General features: G+C 42.0%; 1 protein-coding gene across 1 annotated transcript in view; it reads right to left on the bottom strand.

Moving 5' to 3' along the window:
* The window catches only part of LOC147884853 (Protein kinase superfamily protein), a 42,016-nt gene extending 35,341 nt beyond the window's left edge, over positions 1–6,675 (bottom strand). Inside the window, exons 1-7 of the mRNA XM_087397719.1 lie at positions 6,364–6,675; positions 6,003–6,156; positions 5,645–5,735; positions 5,440–5,511; positions 5,173–5,261; positions 4,887–5,005; positions 4,640–4,780 (exon numbers count right to left, since the gene is read on the bottom strand). Of these exons, the coding sequence (XP_087253845.1) occupies positions 4,640–4,780; positions 4,887–5,005; positions 5,173–5,261; positions 5,440–5,511; positions 5,645–5,735; positions 6,003–6,156; positions 6,364–6,475 (778 nt within the window). The 5' untranslated portion in view covers positions 6,476–6,675. The remainder of the gene's footprint in view (positions 1–4,639; positions 4,781–4,886; positions 5,006–5,172; positions 5,262–5,439; positions 5,512–5,644; positions 5,736–6,002; positions 6,157–6,363) is intronic.
* Between the last annotated feature and the right edge of the window lie 9,696 nt (positions 6,676–16,371).

Below are 16,371 nucleotides of genomic sequence, written 5' to 3'. Positions count from 1 at the left end.
TTTACAGAAGCGATGCACTTGCGACATTAAAAAATGTCATGTCCTGGCTTCCGGCAATAATTACAACATTTACTGTTTTTCTTCTTTGCATCAGACGGGGCAGAATTAGATGAGTGTCCAGCAGTAGATGAGCCTCCAGAAGGGTTGGGTTTGCTGTAATTTTGCCCATTCTTTCCCTTATTTTGTGATTAGCGACAAAAGCCTAATTGGCAATTTGAGAAGCAGCACAATTTGTGCGACTCTTCTCTTCCTGCAAGAGAAGGGAAACAAGCTGGTTGGTCGAAAGTATAAGTGTTGGGATTGCCCATGGCAACCAACCTCAATGTAGTAGCAAACCCTTGGTAGGACTCAGGAAGTCCATTGAGTGTCGTGGACACTACGTAAGCATCTGAAATAATTTCATCCACATTAATGAGCTGCTCTTGAAAATCCTTGATTTTTGTGATGCATCCATGCTGTCCCCCTCTTCCATTTTGACATCCTCCAATTGCTTGTGTAACACGTGCCTCATTGCAAACCTGATAAAGGTGAGCCAAGATGTCCCACGCAGCAAGACTGAATGTGGGATATGATATGTCTCTTGACTTAAAAAGCAATGATAGAATGTGCTTGGGCATCTCTACCATCCCATCTGGCATGTTCCGGTGTAGGAGGTGTGGCTGGAGTAGTAGTAGATCCAGAGGTTTCTGTAACAGCTGCACCAACGGTGGCAATAGATCCAGAAGTGGCTATAGCAGCTACACCAGCTGTAGCAGTAGCAGAAGTGGATGCCACACAGAAAGGTTGAAGATCCAATCCTGAGACAATACCCCAAAAAAATTTGGCAACCAGCAAATGTTTCACCATGTATGACCACATGGGATAATTGGGTCCATCGAGCTTGTCCTCAGCTGAGAACATACCCATCCAATCGTTGCTTCCCATGGCAAAAATAAATCCCACATGGAGGCTGCGTGCCTCAAATCTGACAAGGCAACAAGGCCAAATCAAGGGGCAAATGCATAATGTACCCAAATTGAGGTGAATAAAGCAAATGTCACTGCAATGGACAGCAAATCTGGCAAAAGCCCCAAAATCTGAGAGGACAAATATGCCAAAAAGAGGGCAAATTGAAAAATGCCCCAAATTGTGCTGCAAGTTGCAAACGTAATTCAATGTGTTGCAATTCCAAGACAATGTCAATGTCCCTGCATGTCAATGTCTACCAAATGCCCAAAATTGGCTGTACCAAGCCGATGTCACTGCAAATTTCAACAAAATTGACAAAACCCCCAATTTCTGAAAGGGCAAAACTGTCAAATTTGGGGCAAATGACCAAAAGCCCCAAATTTTGCTGGAATAAAGCAAATGTGACAAAATAACCTGCAAATCTAAAAATATCCCGCAATCTATCAGCAATAGCTCCAAAAGAGGGCAAATACTGCAAAAGCCCCAAAATGTGACCAAAAGTAGCAAATGTCACTGCAAAATCTACATATGTGACAAAAAAGCCCCAATCTCTAGAGCAAAATCACCTCAATGTAACTGCAATGTGTGCAAACGTGACATAAAAGAGGGTGAAAAGCTTCAAATCCAACTATACCAGGCAGATCTGACTCAAGAGGGAGAGAATCCCAACCAAATGGTATCAGAGCAGGTTCTCTTGCTCCTACATGTCTTCCCTTGTGCGCTCCCATTGCTCCTACTTGCCATTTTGCTCCATCTCAGTCTGTTACCTCATTTCATTGCCAGAAACCTGTTTCTTGAGCAAAAAAACAGTCCAACAACTGTTTTTGACTTTTTGAGGTTCGATTTCAACGTTTTTTGAAATTTTTGAGCTGCCCGCATACAAACGACCCTGTCTCACACCATTTCGACTGGGAAAAAAATTGCCCGTACACTTGTACGGCCGTACAGAGCTATACAAACAGGTGCGAGATGATGCCAGGAATCCATACGTTTTGTCAAAAGTTGATTTTGAGCATTTTTTAATAGTTTTTGGAGGTACCACTGTTGGGTGCAAGAAGCAATGGAACGGGAGTGGGGTGCGGGAAGCAAACAACAAGCTGGAGCAAAACATAGTACTGCTCAAATGGATAAGAGGAAAACACAAAGGGTGGCCTATATGGCCCCCAAGTCAACCATATGGTTGACCAAATAAGTCAACTCATAGAGTTGACTTGACCTACAAGGCTCATACCAGAGCTAAGTGCTAACAAGAACCCTTCTGTAAATATTGACTACAAGAATCATGTAATACAATTTAAGTTAATGAAAGGTTGTTTTCTCTTCAAGAGAATCTTTGTGGACCTACATTGAAGATGACATCTCAACTTGATTTCAATTCAAGTGTGTCAATTATCAATATTTTTGTTTAAATTTGGAAACTTATCATTTGTTCCAATCTTGGAGACACTGATGCTTTCTGTTGTGTAGAAAAACCTGAATTGTATTTTGATAATAATTTAAGTTCATTTTCTACGAAACACATCTACTACGTCTCCTTTTTTATCCTTTAAAAGATCAATGACGCGGCTTACAAGCTGCAGTTACCTAAAGGAGTTTGGGTACACCCAATTTTTCATATTAGTAGACTTACAGAGGCTCCAGGTGCTTGAGATAACTTGGTCTTTGACGATGAACTCGTAAGATTGGAAGATCTATCCACTTATGTACCCCATGGACCAAAATGCCTTCTGGATTATAGGGAACGACCGCTTAGGAACCAGATTGTTCCTAATCTCAAGCTAGGTGGAAACATCATTCAGATGAGGATTAAAACTTGGGAATGTGTTCATTCTCTTCAACGCCAATTCCCAAAATTTATGTCTCAAACCTTCTTTGACTAAGGGATGGAGAATGGTATGTCCACGCATGGACATGACGTGGCCAGTGTTATGGAGGCCAGGTTAGCCTATGGTCATGTGTCCTAACCAAGGGACACTTAGGACACGTGGAACCTTTGGTACATTAGGGGGAGTTAGGCTACCCTAAGACACCCTATATCTATATAAATGAGAGCCATTGCTCACTTGGGTCATTCTCAGGAGTGGGGCCTCTCGAGCATACCCAACTAGGTTGAGAGCCCGTCCAGGCCCGTGTCGCCCTAACAACATTTGTGCAAAGATGGGGCTGCGTGGCATAGGACACATAGCCTTACCTGGGATGGACTAGCTCGGGGGTGATCCTAAGGAATCTACGGTTGGGTGGTGATACACTAGCCGTGCAATGAAAGAGGGAAGGGCAGATTAGAGAAAGGAGTAGAATTGGTAGGAGGGAGAGGGAGAAAGGGGGAGAAGTAGAGGAAGGGGTTGAGGGAGAGGGAGAGGGAGAGGGAGAGGGAGAGGAAGAGAGAGAGGAAGAGTGAGGGCAAGAGAGAGATGGAGACAGATTGGGAGAGAGAATACGCAGCATGTAGGAGAAAGGAGGAGGGAGTAGATAGGATTAGATGTCACATCAAAAGGTGCTACAATGAGTGGTGGATGGAGACTTATATAGTCCCTCCACATGCCCCACCTAAAATCCTCTAAATTAGCCCATTTCCCCCCTTCATTACAGCCATCCCTTCCCACAGATTTTGCCCACATAATTTTACATCCTGGCTGTCCAAACGGTGCAGCAAACAGCAACTACTAATCAGCCTAGAAGGAGATAGGGGTAGTCCTAGACAATGCTTTCTGGCTGCCATGAATTTTCATCCTCAGGGAGACCTTGCCATTTGATAAGATACTCTACATAGATCTTGTTTCTGAGCACATGGCCTCTGAAACCCACGATGCGCTCCGGGGCATAGAGGATGTGACCCTCCTCATCCATAGGTGGTAGCTCAAGAAGAACTTGGACATGCTGTCCTACATGCGGCTTCAGCAAGGACACATGGAAAACATTGTGAATCTTGGAGGTACTGGGTAGCTCCAACTCATATGCCACCTCTCCAACTTTGCGGATGATCTTGTAGGAACCGTAATACCTGTGAGCAAGCTTCGTATTGGTGTTACCTTTCAGCGAGGCATAACGGTTCTTATGGAGGCGTAAATGCACAAAACTCCCTTCTTCAAAAGACAAATACCTCCTGCATTCATCCGCATACTTCTTCTGCTTGGCTTGGGTATCCTGCATATTCTTCTTAGCCAATTGCAGAAGGGCATCCATTCTTTCCAAGTCACTCCTTGCTTGCTGATTTCTCACAGCTATGTCTGCCATTAAAGGTGGCACCCCAACCTTAAGTCACCTAGGACTGTTAGTACACTAACCTATGGCAGCTACAACAGTTAGGACACTGACTTGGTTTTAACCTAACCTAACCTAACTTAATCCAACCCTAGTTAGATTGACCTAACCTAACTCCCACTAACTCAACCTAATTAACAAGACCACACCCTAACCCACGGCTAAGCTAACCTACCTTGAACCTTAGTGCATGAAGGGATGGGCGGCGGCGCGACAGACTCTGACGCCACATTGTTTTGGACTGGGTATTCTGTGCTTATCCATAAATACAATGCATTGGGAACATGTTAAAGCTCCTTCTGCTTATGCAATCTTCACATCTCACTAATCATTTCAGCAGGCTGAATGTGCAGTACACATAAAAAACCAAACACTGGCATAAACATATGTTCAAAAAATAACATTCAAGGAATCTTTCAGCAAGTCTTACAATAGCAAGCAGGGTCAAGAATGACTGGGTTTCCTTCCTTGTCAGCAGCTATGTTGCCACTCCAAAGATCACCATGGAGAAGACAAGGTTGTATCTCTATATCCTTGAAAAGAACCCCCATATGTTGCAGCAACCTCTGCCCTGACATATAAGAGCAAACATTGCCGTACGTTCACAGGAACTCACAGAAGGATGACCTCAAAATTCAGTACAGGATAATAAATCAACCATTGTACATGTGCCTCACCTTTTGCATACATATCATTATCCCGGTATTGTTGCTGAGCTAGTTTAAGCTGATAGCCTAGCCTATATTCGCTGTAAAATGTAACCCAATCATCGGTCCAAGGATTCTGTTGAGGTGTACTGCCAACAGGACTTAGTCTCTAGTTAATGGCTATGCATAACAGACTAAGATATCTAAAATGCTAAAAGATTATAGGATATCCAATCTCCCATACAGTTGAAAGACAGTATACATGCTGAAGTTAACCGATATACACGATCGTGGGAAACGATCTGGTGAAACATACCTGCCAATTGTGTTATCCATCGCAAAGCCAAAACCCTTCTCAGATGATCCAACCTTGTGCATTTCTGCAAGTTTTCTTCCAAGGACTGCCTGCGGCAAGGTGGCCATGCAGTAGGAGTGTAAAATGTTATGGCCTTTCAAGGAGGAATGGGAAGAACAGCTCCGTCACTTTTAATTGCCTTTTTGTAAGGACGACCGTTGTCATATTTTGGATTTTAGTGTGATTGCTCCCATAAAATCATTTGGATAGAATAAAGGATGTATATACCTGGCCTCTGGATGAGCCAAAATCAATATACTCCATAATGATGTAAGAGCCTCTCCTAGGAAGTGGCCCTGCCTGCAGGCCAGAATAAGGCAAAGAAGGTGAACTTTAAAAAACCAGGTTTTATTTTTCAATCAAGCTTGGAACACAATTCACGTGACAAACATCGTGAAATTCCTTATTAATTGCCAAAAGAGTTATATTCTACCTTGAATGGTCTGGGTACTCGTACAGTTTGCGTCGAATGCATAGCATCGAGTCCAACGGCCTCTGCTTCAAACATAGCTGGTCCAATGTCCCTGCAATATCTATGTCACAAGTGTTAAAACTTGGAATGGATTGCATTAGTTTCTGCATGATAAAACTGATAAATGTGAACTACTTCCTTCTTGTTATTTGGCCATGTTTGCTCCATTTCAAAGAGGTTTTTGAATGTTTTTAAATCGACTGGAATTAAAAATGCAATTGGACCCATTAGAAAAGCCGAGAGAACTAAAATCAAGCCTGCTATCTTGATAGCTGACGGCAGGTGAACGTGCAAAGTGCATCTTCTTATTCCAACTTGCCTGTTGGTCTTTACGAAAAAAGAACCAACATCGGTTTGATATTGAGATGCGTTGTTAATGCAGCCACCTCCCACGGAAGTGATCCGCGTGATTTTGGAAGCTCCTCCTTCACCCAAGATCCACTCTCGAATGGGATCACCGTCCGAAGATGCCACTGGAACGAAACATAATGTTAAAAAAGTGGGTCTTTGTCAATCAAGAGGCAGCACATGTCACAGCCCAACATACACAATCACAGGAGAAGCGTGCGGAAGGATACATTTACAATCTCAATAAATTGAGCAGAAGCAAACACAAGCAGCTCAATCCAGATAGTCGATGAGGGGAGTAGAATCGGATTGGAAGGTGAAGGAAGACGCACTGATGCGAGGACGTGAAGGAAGGGAGTGAATTCTTGAGGTGGAAGGAGGGAAGGGGGGGCGGTAGTGGGGAGTAAAGGAGACTGAGCTGGAGAGGAAAGCTTGGGTAGCCATAGCTCCTCATCAAGGGAGGATTCAGGCCACACAGCTTGCAAGCTATACAAATATTTCATCATCTTCATCTTCGTTTGATTTTACCTCTCTAATCTATAGTCTATCTATCGTCTATAGTTCATATAATTCTTGTTGTTCTCTCTCTAGAGGGGGAGGTGTGCTAGACCAAGGATCTCCATAGAAAAAGTTATGGGGACCGCACAGAAATAGCCAACCAAAAAGCTCTTGAAAGAAGTTTTGGAGCACCCCAACAAGGTACTCCAGCACATAGCAATTTTTTAAGATGTGTATTTTGCCACATGTAAAAGACCACTATTAATTTAATAGCAGTCAGGGTCTCACGCGGATGTTAATACAATCATATCATATCATAAAGCTCCCAAAAATGAGATTTTAGAAAGAAAGACGAGCTGTTCTCTCTAGACACATATTACCTTCATATAGCTCCCAAAAACGAAGCTTTTAAATAGAAAGAAGTTTTAAAAACAAAGAAACAGAGGAAGAAGTAATAGCACAATCGGCCATAACTTTGTATTTTTGAAAACACATGTATACATGGAAACATGGATATGTACAATAGTCTATTCATACATATTATCCTCAAAAAAGAAAGGGAGGTTTTTTAACACATGGCAACTTGGACTACCACGACCTTCTGGACTATGCCACATGCGATTGTTGGACTATTGGACTATCACTACCTCTTGGATTACCGCCCTTGGACTCTTGGACTTTACAAACTCATGAACTACCACAAGCTCTTAGACTACCACAAACACACATATGCATAGTGTACACACACATTTATACATGTACATAAAAGCACACATGCATGTCGTAGTAAGATTTTGCAAGACCCGTCGAAGGCTAGTCAAACTTGTTGGCCCTTAAGCGAGAAGATTGGGGTGTGAGGAGAGAAGGTTGAGGCTTTAGCTCCCCAAACTAGATTTGTGATAGGCAACCTTTCCATCGTGGAGCACGTAACTACTCACTCAAAATTGAAGCTGAATCCTACTATTTTAACAATGTTTAAGGAAAAAAGAGAATGAGTAAAATAGTGGACATGAGACGCGACATAGGGTCCGTTAGGACCTGTTTTTCCTTGCAAATGTCAAGGGTGGTGATTTATTATTGATTTTGTGGTGTCCATATTTTGGAAGTTGAAGTCCAACAAATACATGAATAAGGCGATACAATAACTAATCCGTGTTCCAGTTTATACAATATTGTCACATGAACTATAATCATATGAATAAAGGTGTAGTCATTCCTCAATCTTGCATCCATCTTGGATTTCCTTGCTCCCTCGCATCGATAACATGCATTAAATTAGAGGAATGTTCAGATTGAGAACAAGAAAATTTGAATGGACGAGTAATTAAAAATATTTATATTATAATATATATATATATATATATAATTATATATATAATTATTATAACCACAGATATTGTGGGTGGGGAGGCAGCACGCTTCCTTCCCCGTGCTTCCTTCCCCAAAGAGTTAGAATCCGTGGGAACGGGCCCTTCCCTGGGTGCCGAGATAATGCTGAGAATATAAACGTCGAGAGTATTAGTGTCGAGGATAAGTCTCACAAATGGATAAGAAATTAGCATATTACCTGAATGTCAATAGTCGTAATCGTAGTCAAGTGCCAAGACACAATATCCCTAAAACTTGCCAATGTGAGCCTGAGAGGATCTACGTGTGTCCTTGAGCGAGATGATTCCAACATTGTCGAATCGTTCATCAGTAGTCTCTGGACGGCACAAAAAGACAACAATCATTAGAGAAAGTCCGAAGTAGAGCACGTAACATTCTCACTCTCCACTTAGCCAGCATTATGTGCCCCTCCAAATGGAAGTTTGAACACTATAGTAAGTCGAGCTTTTAGGGTTGTGAGATTAAAGCATAAGGGTATCGTGAGGCTCTCCAAAGCTTCACATGCCAAAGCTATGCCATGCTAGGCTTCATTTGTTTAAGGCCCTCACTACTCTTATGTGCTAGCGCCTGCTTAAACACAAATCCATCTTGGCTGCTTAACACCAAATCCTAGAGGCAAGCGCCTAAACCTCTGTACTATTGAAGATGCTACAAGCAACTAGACCTCTCCATTGTTGCTTGAAGACACAGACAATGCTAACAATCATCTACTTGTTACGAATTATATAGATTTATGACAAAAGCAACTCTATGCTTTTTCCCCATGCTTTTGATGAAAAGCTTAACTATGCTTTTGCACTTTGCCTTTCACACCGTTAGATTTGCTTGACATCAATGCCCATGATTGTGACAAGTGACTCAAGGAGAGCTCAAAAAACACACAAACTCCCCCCTAAGCTACCTGCCGACGTAAAAACAAGTGTGAGCCTTGCCAAATAGGTCCTTCTATTTGAAAATAATTCTAAAATCTATTAATTAGTGGCAAAGGGCGGGGAGGTTCTTTGCAAAAGCTATCCTTTTGATGTTACTTTAATTAGGGTACTCCATCTTTAGAGGTTGTTTTGAAAGAAAATAGGTAATGGGAGACCTACTAGACTGCAATGCACTCCACACACAGATAGGAATAGATGCACATACTTGAATTGCTATGCAGACTGAAATGCCAACACTGGCTTTAATGAAAAGCATACAATTGAAAATGCAGCAACTAAACTTCAAATGCACAATAAATCCCAAATAAAGCACACCAACTGAGGAGGTGTGGAGGTGAGGAGGGAGAAGCTTGCCAATGGCTTCTCACAGAAGCCAAAGCTTTAGCCCCATCCTATGTGGCACTCTGACACGGTGTCCCCAATCAGAGTGCACCAAACACATGTACTAGCTACAATACTTGCATCTGATTGGCTACCCTAGAAAGAGTGAGACGATGAGTGAATGTCTATGTGACACATAGCAAGGCCATAAGAAATAGACTAATGAATGGTGCCATGTTGCAAACATCCCCTTCATCCATGATGATGTATGTGGGGGCTTGCCACATCATGTGGCCCCTACCCTTGTCCATGACATAACCTTACGGATGTCCTGCCCTAATCCTAACTACCCCAAGGGTAATTTAGTGTAACTAAGTTCATAGTTCATGACTTTTTTAAACAGTCTCCCTTGATGAACAATGGATTAGGCTTCATGCCCATCAAGTTCAGAAAATTTTCTTACTTAATTCTAGCAAGAGGTTTGGTGAGGATACCAACCACCTCATCTTATGTCGGACAATAGATGAGCTCAATTTCATTGCTCAATATCTTTTCAGGAATATTGTGATGTTGCACCTCAATGTTTGTTCAAGCATAGAATATAGGATCCTTGGCTAATTTAATAGAGCTTTGATTGTCAGTTACTTTGAAGTTGGATATTTTTTAATAAGTCTAATGTCATTTAAGATCTGCCTTTTTTTGCTCCAAAAAAAGGATCTTCCATTAATGCTTGGAAAAACCAGCAGCAGCAAGCTAAAAGGTGTTGATCATGGGAAATAAAGCAAAACAAACTTGGTAGCTCACTGTTTTTAGGGGCCAACAACAAAGGCGGTGGGCTCAGGGCATCTCCGAAATAGGGGCTAATGTTGACATTTGGGTTCACTCACTCTTGACAAGACACTAGGTGCTCGTAAACAACCCAACCCTGTACAGTGCTCAAGTTAAGATGCTCGCTCTTGCAATCCGTTAAGTGCAGTATGTGTGTGTTTGGGGTGACAAAACAATGGTCAACAATAAAACATGAAGGTTGGGGTTTGCTCTTAAAGGAGAAACCACGTGATGATGGGGGAACCGATTTACTAAGAGCTATAAACTCAACACCACATCGAGTATACACACCATAAATGAATAGAGATATGGAAACCAGACTTGTACATGCTGATACAACCAAGCTGCCTTGGCTTGCAAGGCACACTCAGTGATGGGCTTCCTAACCTAGTAGACCAAGCAAGAGGGAGAGCGTGAACCCACAATGTCACTCTCTTCCTTTTCCCCATTACAATGCTTTCCTACTTTACTACAAAACCACTTTCTAAAGTTAGTATGCTGGGCTCGCTGCACTATAGATCACCATTGGTCAACTGCCCTTAATCATTTTCATCGCTTTTTGCTACCCTGTACTCGCCATTCAAAAGTTAACAAAGGTCATGTCGCCTGCATCGGTTGCTACCACAAGACTTAGCCAGTGAGATTCTCGAACACCACATATAGGTACGGCGCTCGCTCTTGTATTGATAAGTTCCTTTTTCTTTGTTGGCCTTAACCCAGGGGCCAACATTTTGTCTCATCTTCCTTCAACCAGGTCCTCACGGCTCCAGATTGGCAAGTACCAGTTGCCTCCCAAATGTTGAGGCACGGGGATTGAAGCTACGGGGACATCACGCAAAATTGCGACGTCATCAAGGAGAGACAAGAGGTGGACTTGGTGCAGACGAGGATCCAGCCTCGTCAACGATAGGAACTCAGGAGGATGATGGGCCTAGAGATGGAGGGTTGAAGGGATTAAAACCTTCGTTGTTGTTCAAGGGGAGGCCATGGGTAGATGACCTTATGTCTAGTGGTGGCCTATCCGGATCAGTTAGCCAATCGACCTACCATAACTCAATGATGGGGTCCTCAATAGAGTTGGAAATGCCCAGTGCATTATCAAAATGAGTCACATACTACCGAATGAGTGTGACTCTCTCTTGCCACTTCGTAAGCGGATCTTTACATAAATCATGTATGTTGTTCCGCATTGTTGCTGCCTCAATAGTGTGGCTACTTATGAGTTTTTCCAATTCCCGGAGTATCTTTGTATAGTAGTAGGGTAGCTTAGACATAGAGTGCTTAGGGAGTTCATGGATCCAGGCAGCAATGAGGCATCACTTAGCCTTGAAAACATTGTGGCTGTGATGAATTGCGCAGTCCTGAACAAAAAGATTGAAGGTACGCATGGCACAATCATAAACTGAGATCTTGGGTTGGACCATCCCTAATACACCCTGGGGAGAGACTGTGGTGGAGCAAGGGGATTGATCTCAATTTCTTCAATCTATCGCTAAGCCCTATAGTAGCGTATAGGTAAAAGCTTGCGATCGGGTACTCGATGCAGGACTTGGGTTATGGGCACAACATCAAGAAGATGCTATCGTGTGACAAAATGGACTCGACTTCAAGAAAACTGCTCGGGTGACATTTAGGTCCCCACCTTCAAAATGTTCTCTGCCAAAAAATGATACTTGAAATCCCACCTCTACCAAATTGGTGTGGGTCTAGGTTCCCACTTCTTTGCACAACTCAAATATTGCTCGCCCCTTTGGATCCATCAATAAAAGGGCATGTACAATCGAGACTTCAACTACCTAAGAAGTACCTGAAGTGTTGCTATTACCTGTAGGCTTCTATTTTGAGGGGCTTGCTTGGGAAGTTTGCGACAAGTGGGGCACACCAATAGTCACATGTAGTTGAATCATCATCATCAAGGTCCTGTCTTTGGGGGAGTTTGGGTGGGTGCTCATCGGGTGTCTAGAGTAATCGAATTAAGTGTTGTGCTGGGCATAATTCTCCATCTTTCCCTTAAGGCAAGCATTTTCCCCCTTAGGCTCCAGCCTCTTCCATTGCTTGTCAGAGCCTGTCGTTCTCCACTTGTTGTGTCTCTACCTCTACTTGTGTTGCCTAGAGAATCTTCAGATTAGCTCTCATCTTCTGTGCATTCTCCAGTGCAATTTGGAGCTAGAGGTTGGCTACTTCAAGATTCATCTTCTCATATTTAGACCTAACATTTAAGGATCGCAATCTATCAACTTCACACTTCAGATTGCAATGGTTTGTCTTGGTGTGACTTTGGCACAACCTGGAGTGTCTTTCCACTAGCTCGTCGTAGACAATCTTCCTACTATTGAGCTACTCCTTTAGGCTGTCTCGCTCGACGGCAATGAGACTAACCTCCTATGCCTAGATTAGACTAGTTGTGTGTGCCTCCAAAAAAGTTGATATCTTTAGTTCCTCTTGATATACTACATCTGAAGAAACAAACTGTGATCCAACACCTGGGGGGAAGCCGGCGGTTTTGGCTGGGTAGTGGAGAGCCTGAGTGGCATGAACCATGTTCTCCATAAGAATTTGTGTGACTTAGTAGCATTTTGATCCTGATGATCATCCTATATTAGCATAGAATCGAGTGAAAATGGCTCAAGAGGGGGTAAGGTTTGAAGAGTTATAGGAGGCATTAGAAGTGTGATGGTGCTAATCAGAGCTACCATTGTTACTCCACCATTTTTAGCTCTTGCTCGGGTTGCTTTTGTTGCTCGGCCGATGTCTCCTAGGGTTGCTCGGTGTCAGCCTTGTCACCTATAGCCTCCCCTTGCCTGTGTTGCTCGATGGAAACTTCACCTATGGCTACCTTGTCATCCTTTGTCACTAACTTCGATTGCTCTTGGGAGGTTCCCTTGCCGTTGTTCCCCTTCGGAGTCATTTGGCCCCTGACTTTGATCATTGTTCCCTTGGCATTGTTCCCCCTCGGAGTCTTTTGGCTTGACGTTGATCGTTCCTGGGAGGTTCTCTCCCCTCCACATTCTTATGGCCACTATGGTCACTATGCTCCTCGGAGCCTTATTCCTCAAAGTGTTGCTCACTGTCCTTAGCTCTAGATGTTCCAACTCCTCCAATGGGAGTGGGAATGGAGTTTGGCCATTGTATGTGAATCTGTCGTGCAGCATACACAAGTGGGGTCTAAGCTTGCAGTGTGTTTTGACTTTGCTAATAGCCTTCAGCTATGATTCAAAGGTCTTCTCAAAGGCAGAGAACCAATCCACTATCTTCTACTACTGTGACCATCCGAGCCACATAATGCTGTGGCATGTACCCCACACTCTTCTTCAAGCCGCTAAACTCTGAAAGAAATCAACAAACTACTCGGAGGCCTTCGTCGATTGATCGGATAGCCTTGTGAACTTGAGTAGTTGCCATGATTGAAGTAAGCATCACAACATTTAGTAGCTACTAATAGACCTCGAACTGCTAGCATCTTCATCTGAAACACTTCCTCCAACAAGCCAGCAAACATGAACATCCTAAATGATCATGTTGTGATCTTTGTCGTCATAGGAGCCAAGAATATCTTCTACCATGGCTTCATTCCAACAAACCTAATCCCACGACAATTTTGCAAACTTCAGGAGCTTATTGCTCCTCACAATCCCTCTAGCAAGGTCATTGTTGAAATCTACAATCGGGTGTGGAGGTGAGGCATGGGAAGGTGCCCTGCACCTTTTTGGATGGTTGTTACATGCCCTACACTGTTTCATAATCATGATCTCATGATATAGGTTGTTGCAACAATAGAAGTGGTGATGGGAAGGGGTAAGTAGGCAATCAACAACAAAGATGAAGAGAGCAAGTAGACAATATGAAAGTGTAATAAGTGACAAAGACAACCAAAAGTCAGAGTTCAGTGTAGACAATGATCGGCTAAAATTGGATGTCCTGTCACTTGAATGGTTGTATGATTTAGTGGAACCCCCCTTCTTGGATATGATCAATCAAAGTTAATGCCCCATAACGTTCAAACTGCCATGCATGCAACACATCCTTTCTACAATCATCAAATAGCTGACTGGCATGCATGGTGGCACATGTTCAACCAAGGCATTTGCAATCGAGTGACTTGTATCCAAGTTTTGTACAACCAAGGAACCTACCGCTTGAAAAGGCTTCACTTTACTCCCATCATACAACATGAAGCACACATTGCCGTGTAGATACCCAAGCTAGAATTGTCCCGTTGGAAAAGACTTTGGTCAAACTATAGGGCCCATTCCATCCAAGTTTGATATTTGTTTCAGGGGGTCCCATCTTAGCATTACATAGTAATATGAGCATACCTTTTTCCAAGTGCTTAGGCACAATATGCCTATCATGTCATGCTTTCTTTCTATGCTGAATCACCTATTGTGACTAGGCTACACGTAGGCGTATTTCAACTAGGTGGCTTAGTTGATGCAATCGCATGTTGATTGAGTGAAATACTAGCTTGTCTACAACTCTAAATTACCTTTTCCAAGTAGCAGAGATGAGCTTTATTTGAAGAAAAGATGCAGAAATCATCCAAATAAATGTTAGTGAATTCAACTAGATAGAGGCTAGATAGTCTCAAAAAAAATTTACCATAAAACTTCTAGAAATTTGATGGAGCTTTCCTCAAACCAAAGGGCATCACTCAAGTTGCATAAGCACCCCATTCTATAATAAAGGAAGTTTTAGATTGATCTTTTTGAGCTACAGTAATCTAATTGTAACCAATGTAACCATCCATAAATAAGTACATCTCATGGCCTACAACTTGATCCAAGATCCCATCAGTAAAAGGTGTTGGGAATAGTTTATGCATTCAACTTAAGGTAATCCATGCTTATCAGAGTTTACCATATTTCTCTAGCACTAACACAATGGGAAATAATGAGGATTACCAAAAAGTGAGCGATAAAAGGCGAGCAAGCCAAAAAAAAGCAAGCAATACAAAACAATAAAAGATTTATAAGTCCCCTATTGAGTAGTAAGAAAATATAATTTATTCAAAATTCCATACGTTTCCTTAATATTGGAAGGTTAAATATGCATATAATTTTAAAGCCACTAACACTAATTTCACATCACCCATACTAGAGGTGGTATGTTTCATTGCCAAGTCATCATTAGTATCAAAGACAAACCCTACTCTATCTCTTTCCACCATAGTAATTGAGATCATCAATGCAACCTTCCACACAAGTGGGGTGTTTCCAAGGACTCCTTGAATCGATTAGTCTAGATTCCATACATATGTAAATGCTTAGCTTTTTAACTCTATTCACTCTTGGAATAAAACCCATATTGCAAAAACATCCCTCCCCAATGATTCACTCTTACATCCCACTAATCCAACCAATGCAACAAATTCACCACGAATTCATATTTGGTGCATGAAGTTTTACTAGATGGTGCAAATAAGCATGATAATCATCTAAATCACACCTTGCCGATATGTAACATGACCCTGTTTGGACTTGTAACTGTTTTGGCCCAAAAGATGGCATTGTTCACATCCTCGTATCTTTGCAAGTTGTCAAAATTTGGTTGTTATATGGACCAAAAGATGAGTTTTCGACATCCCTACATCTTTTGATTGTTAATACAAATGGCATAATGTTACATACCACATCCAATGACAAGGAATTATTTATATGAATATTATGCCTTTTTGCACCATCTAAAAAATTGTGCGCACCAGAATATGAATTTTGTGAATTGTTGGCCAATTTGTTGCACCAAATTTAAAGCAAGGTTTCCCATAATAGGGAGCGAGAAGACATTGTCTATTTTGGTAAAAGAATAGCCAATTTTTTATATCCTCTACCTTTTAATTGCACTTGGGGTGTCACTCTTCATAAACCCATAAATCATGTGCAAGCGAGCATGTGTTAAAAATTACCCCTATTCTTGCATTTTTACATTTTCTCATGTAATTGGTAAACCCCTATACATACTTACATGTTTAATCTTAAAATTGTGACACTCCTTCATAAATCTACATATATAAATTACGTCTACTATTTTATAAATCTCCTCATACACATCGATGGGATGTAAATCCCCCCATTAACAAGATGCCCCTCAGTGCACTAAAGTGTTATGTCACATATTTATGAGTGAACCGCGGGGTAATTGCCAAACCCAAATGGGGTCACAATAAAATAGTCATTACCTTTGGACTACTCAATTTCAAGAAATGTGACACATAACCCCCCTTTTGAATACAATCTATTTCAAAAAATTATTTTATGGGACACTTACATTCTTTTTGCTTGCTTGATTTTCCTACCGATTCAACAAAATTTCACTCGCTTTTTCCTGCTCACTCTATTGACTACCTCGAAAATAACTAATCACTATGATCAATAG

The sequence above is a fragment of the Dipteris shenzhenensis genome, chromosome 26 (assembly GCF_047967505.1).
Source record: "Dipteris shenzhenensis isolate YYH24624 ecotype China chromosome 26, Dip_SZ_1.0, whole genome shotgun sequence".
Lineage (NCBI taxonomy): Eukaryota > Viridiplantae > Streptophyta > Polypodiopsida > Gleicheniales > Dipteridaceae > Dipteris > Dipteris shenzhenensis.
Note: the sequence above shows the minus strand (reverse complement) of the source record. Positions and strands in the feature narration are given on the sequence as shown.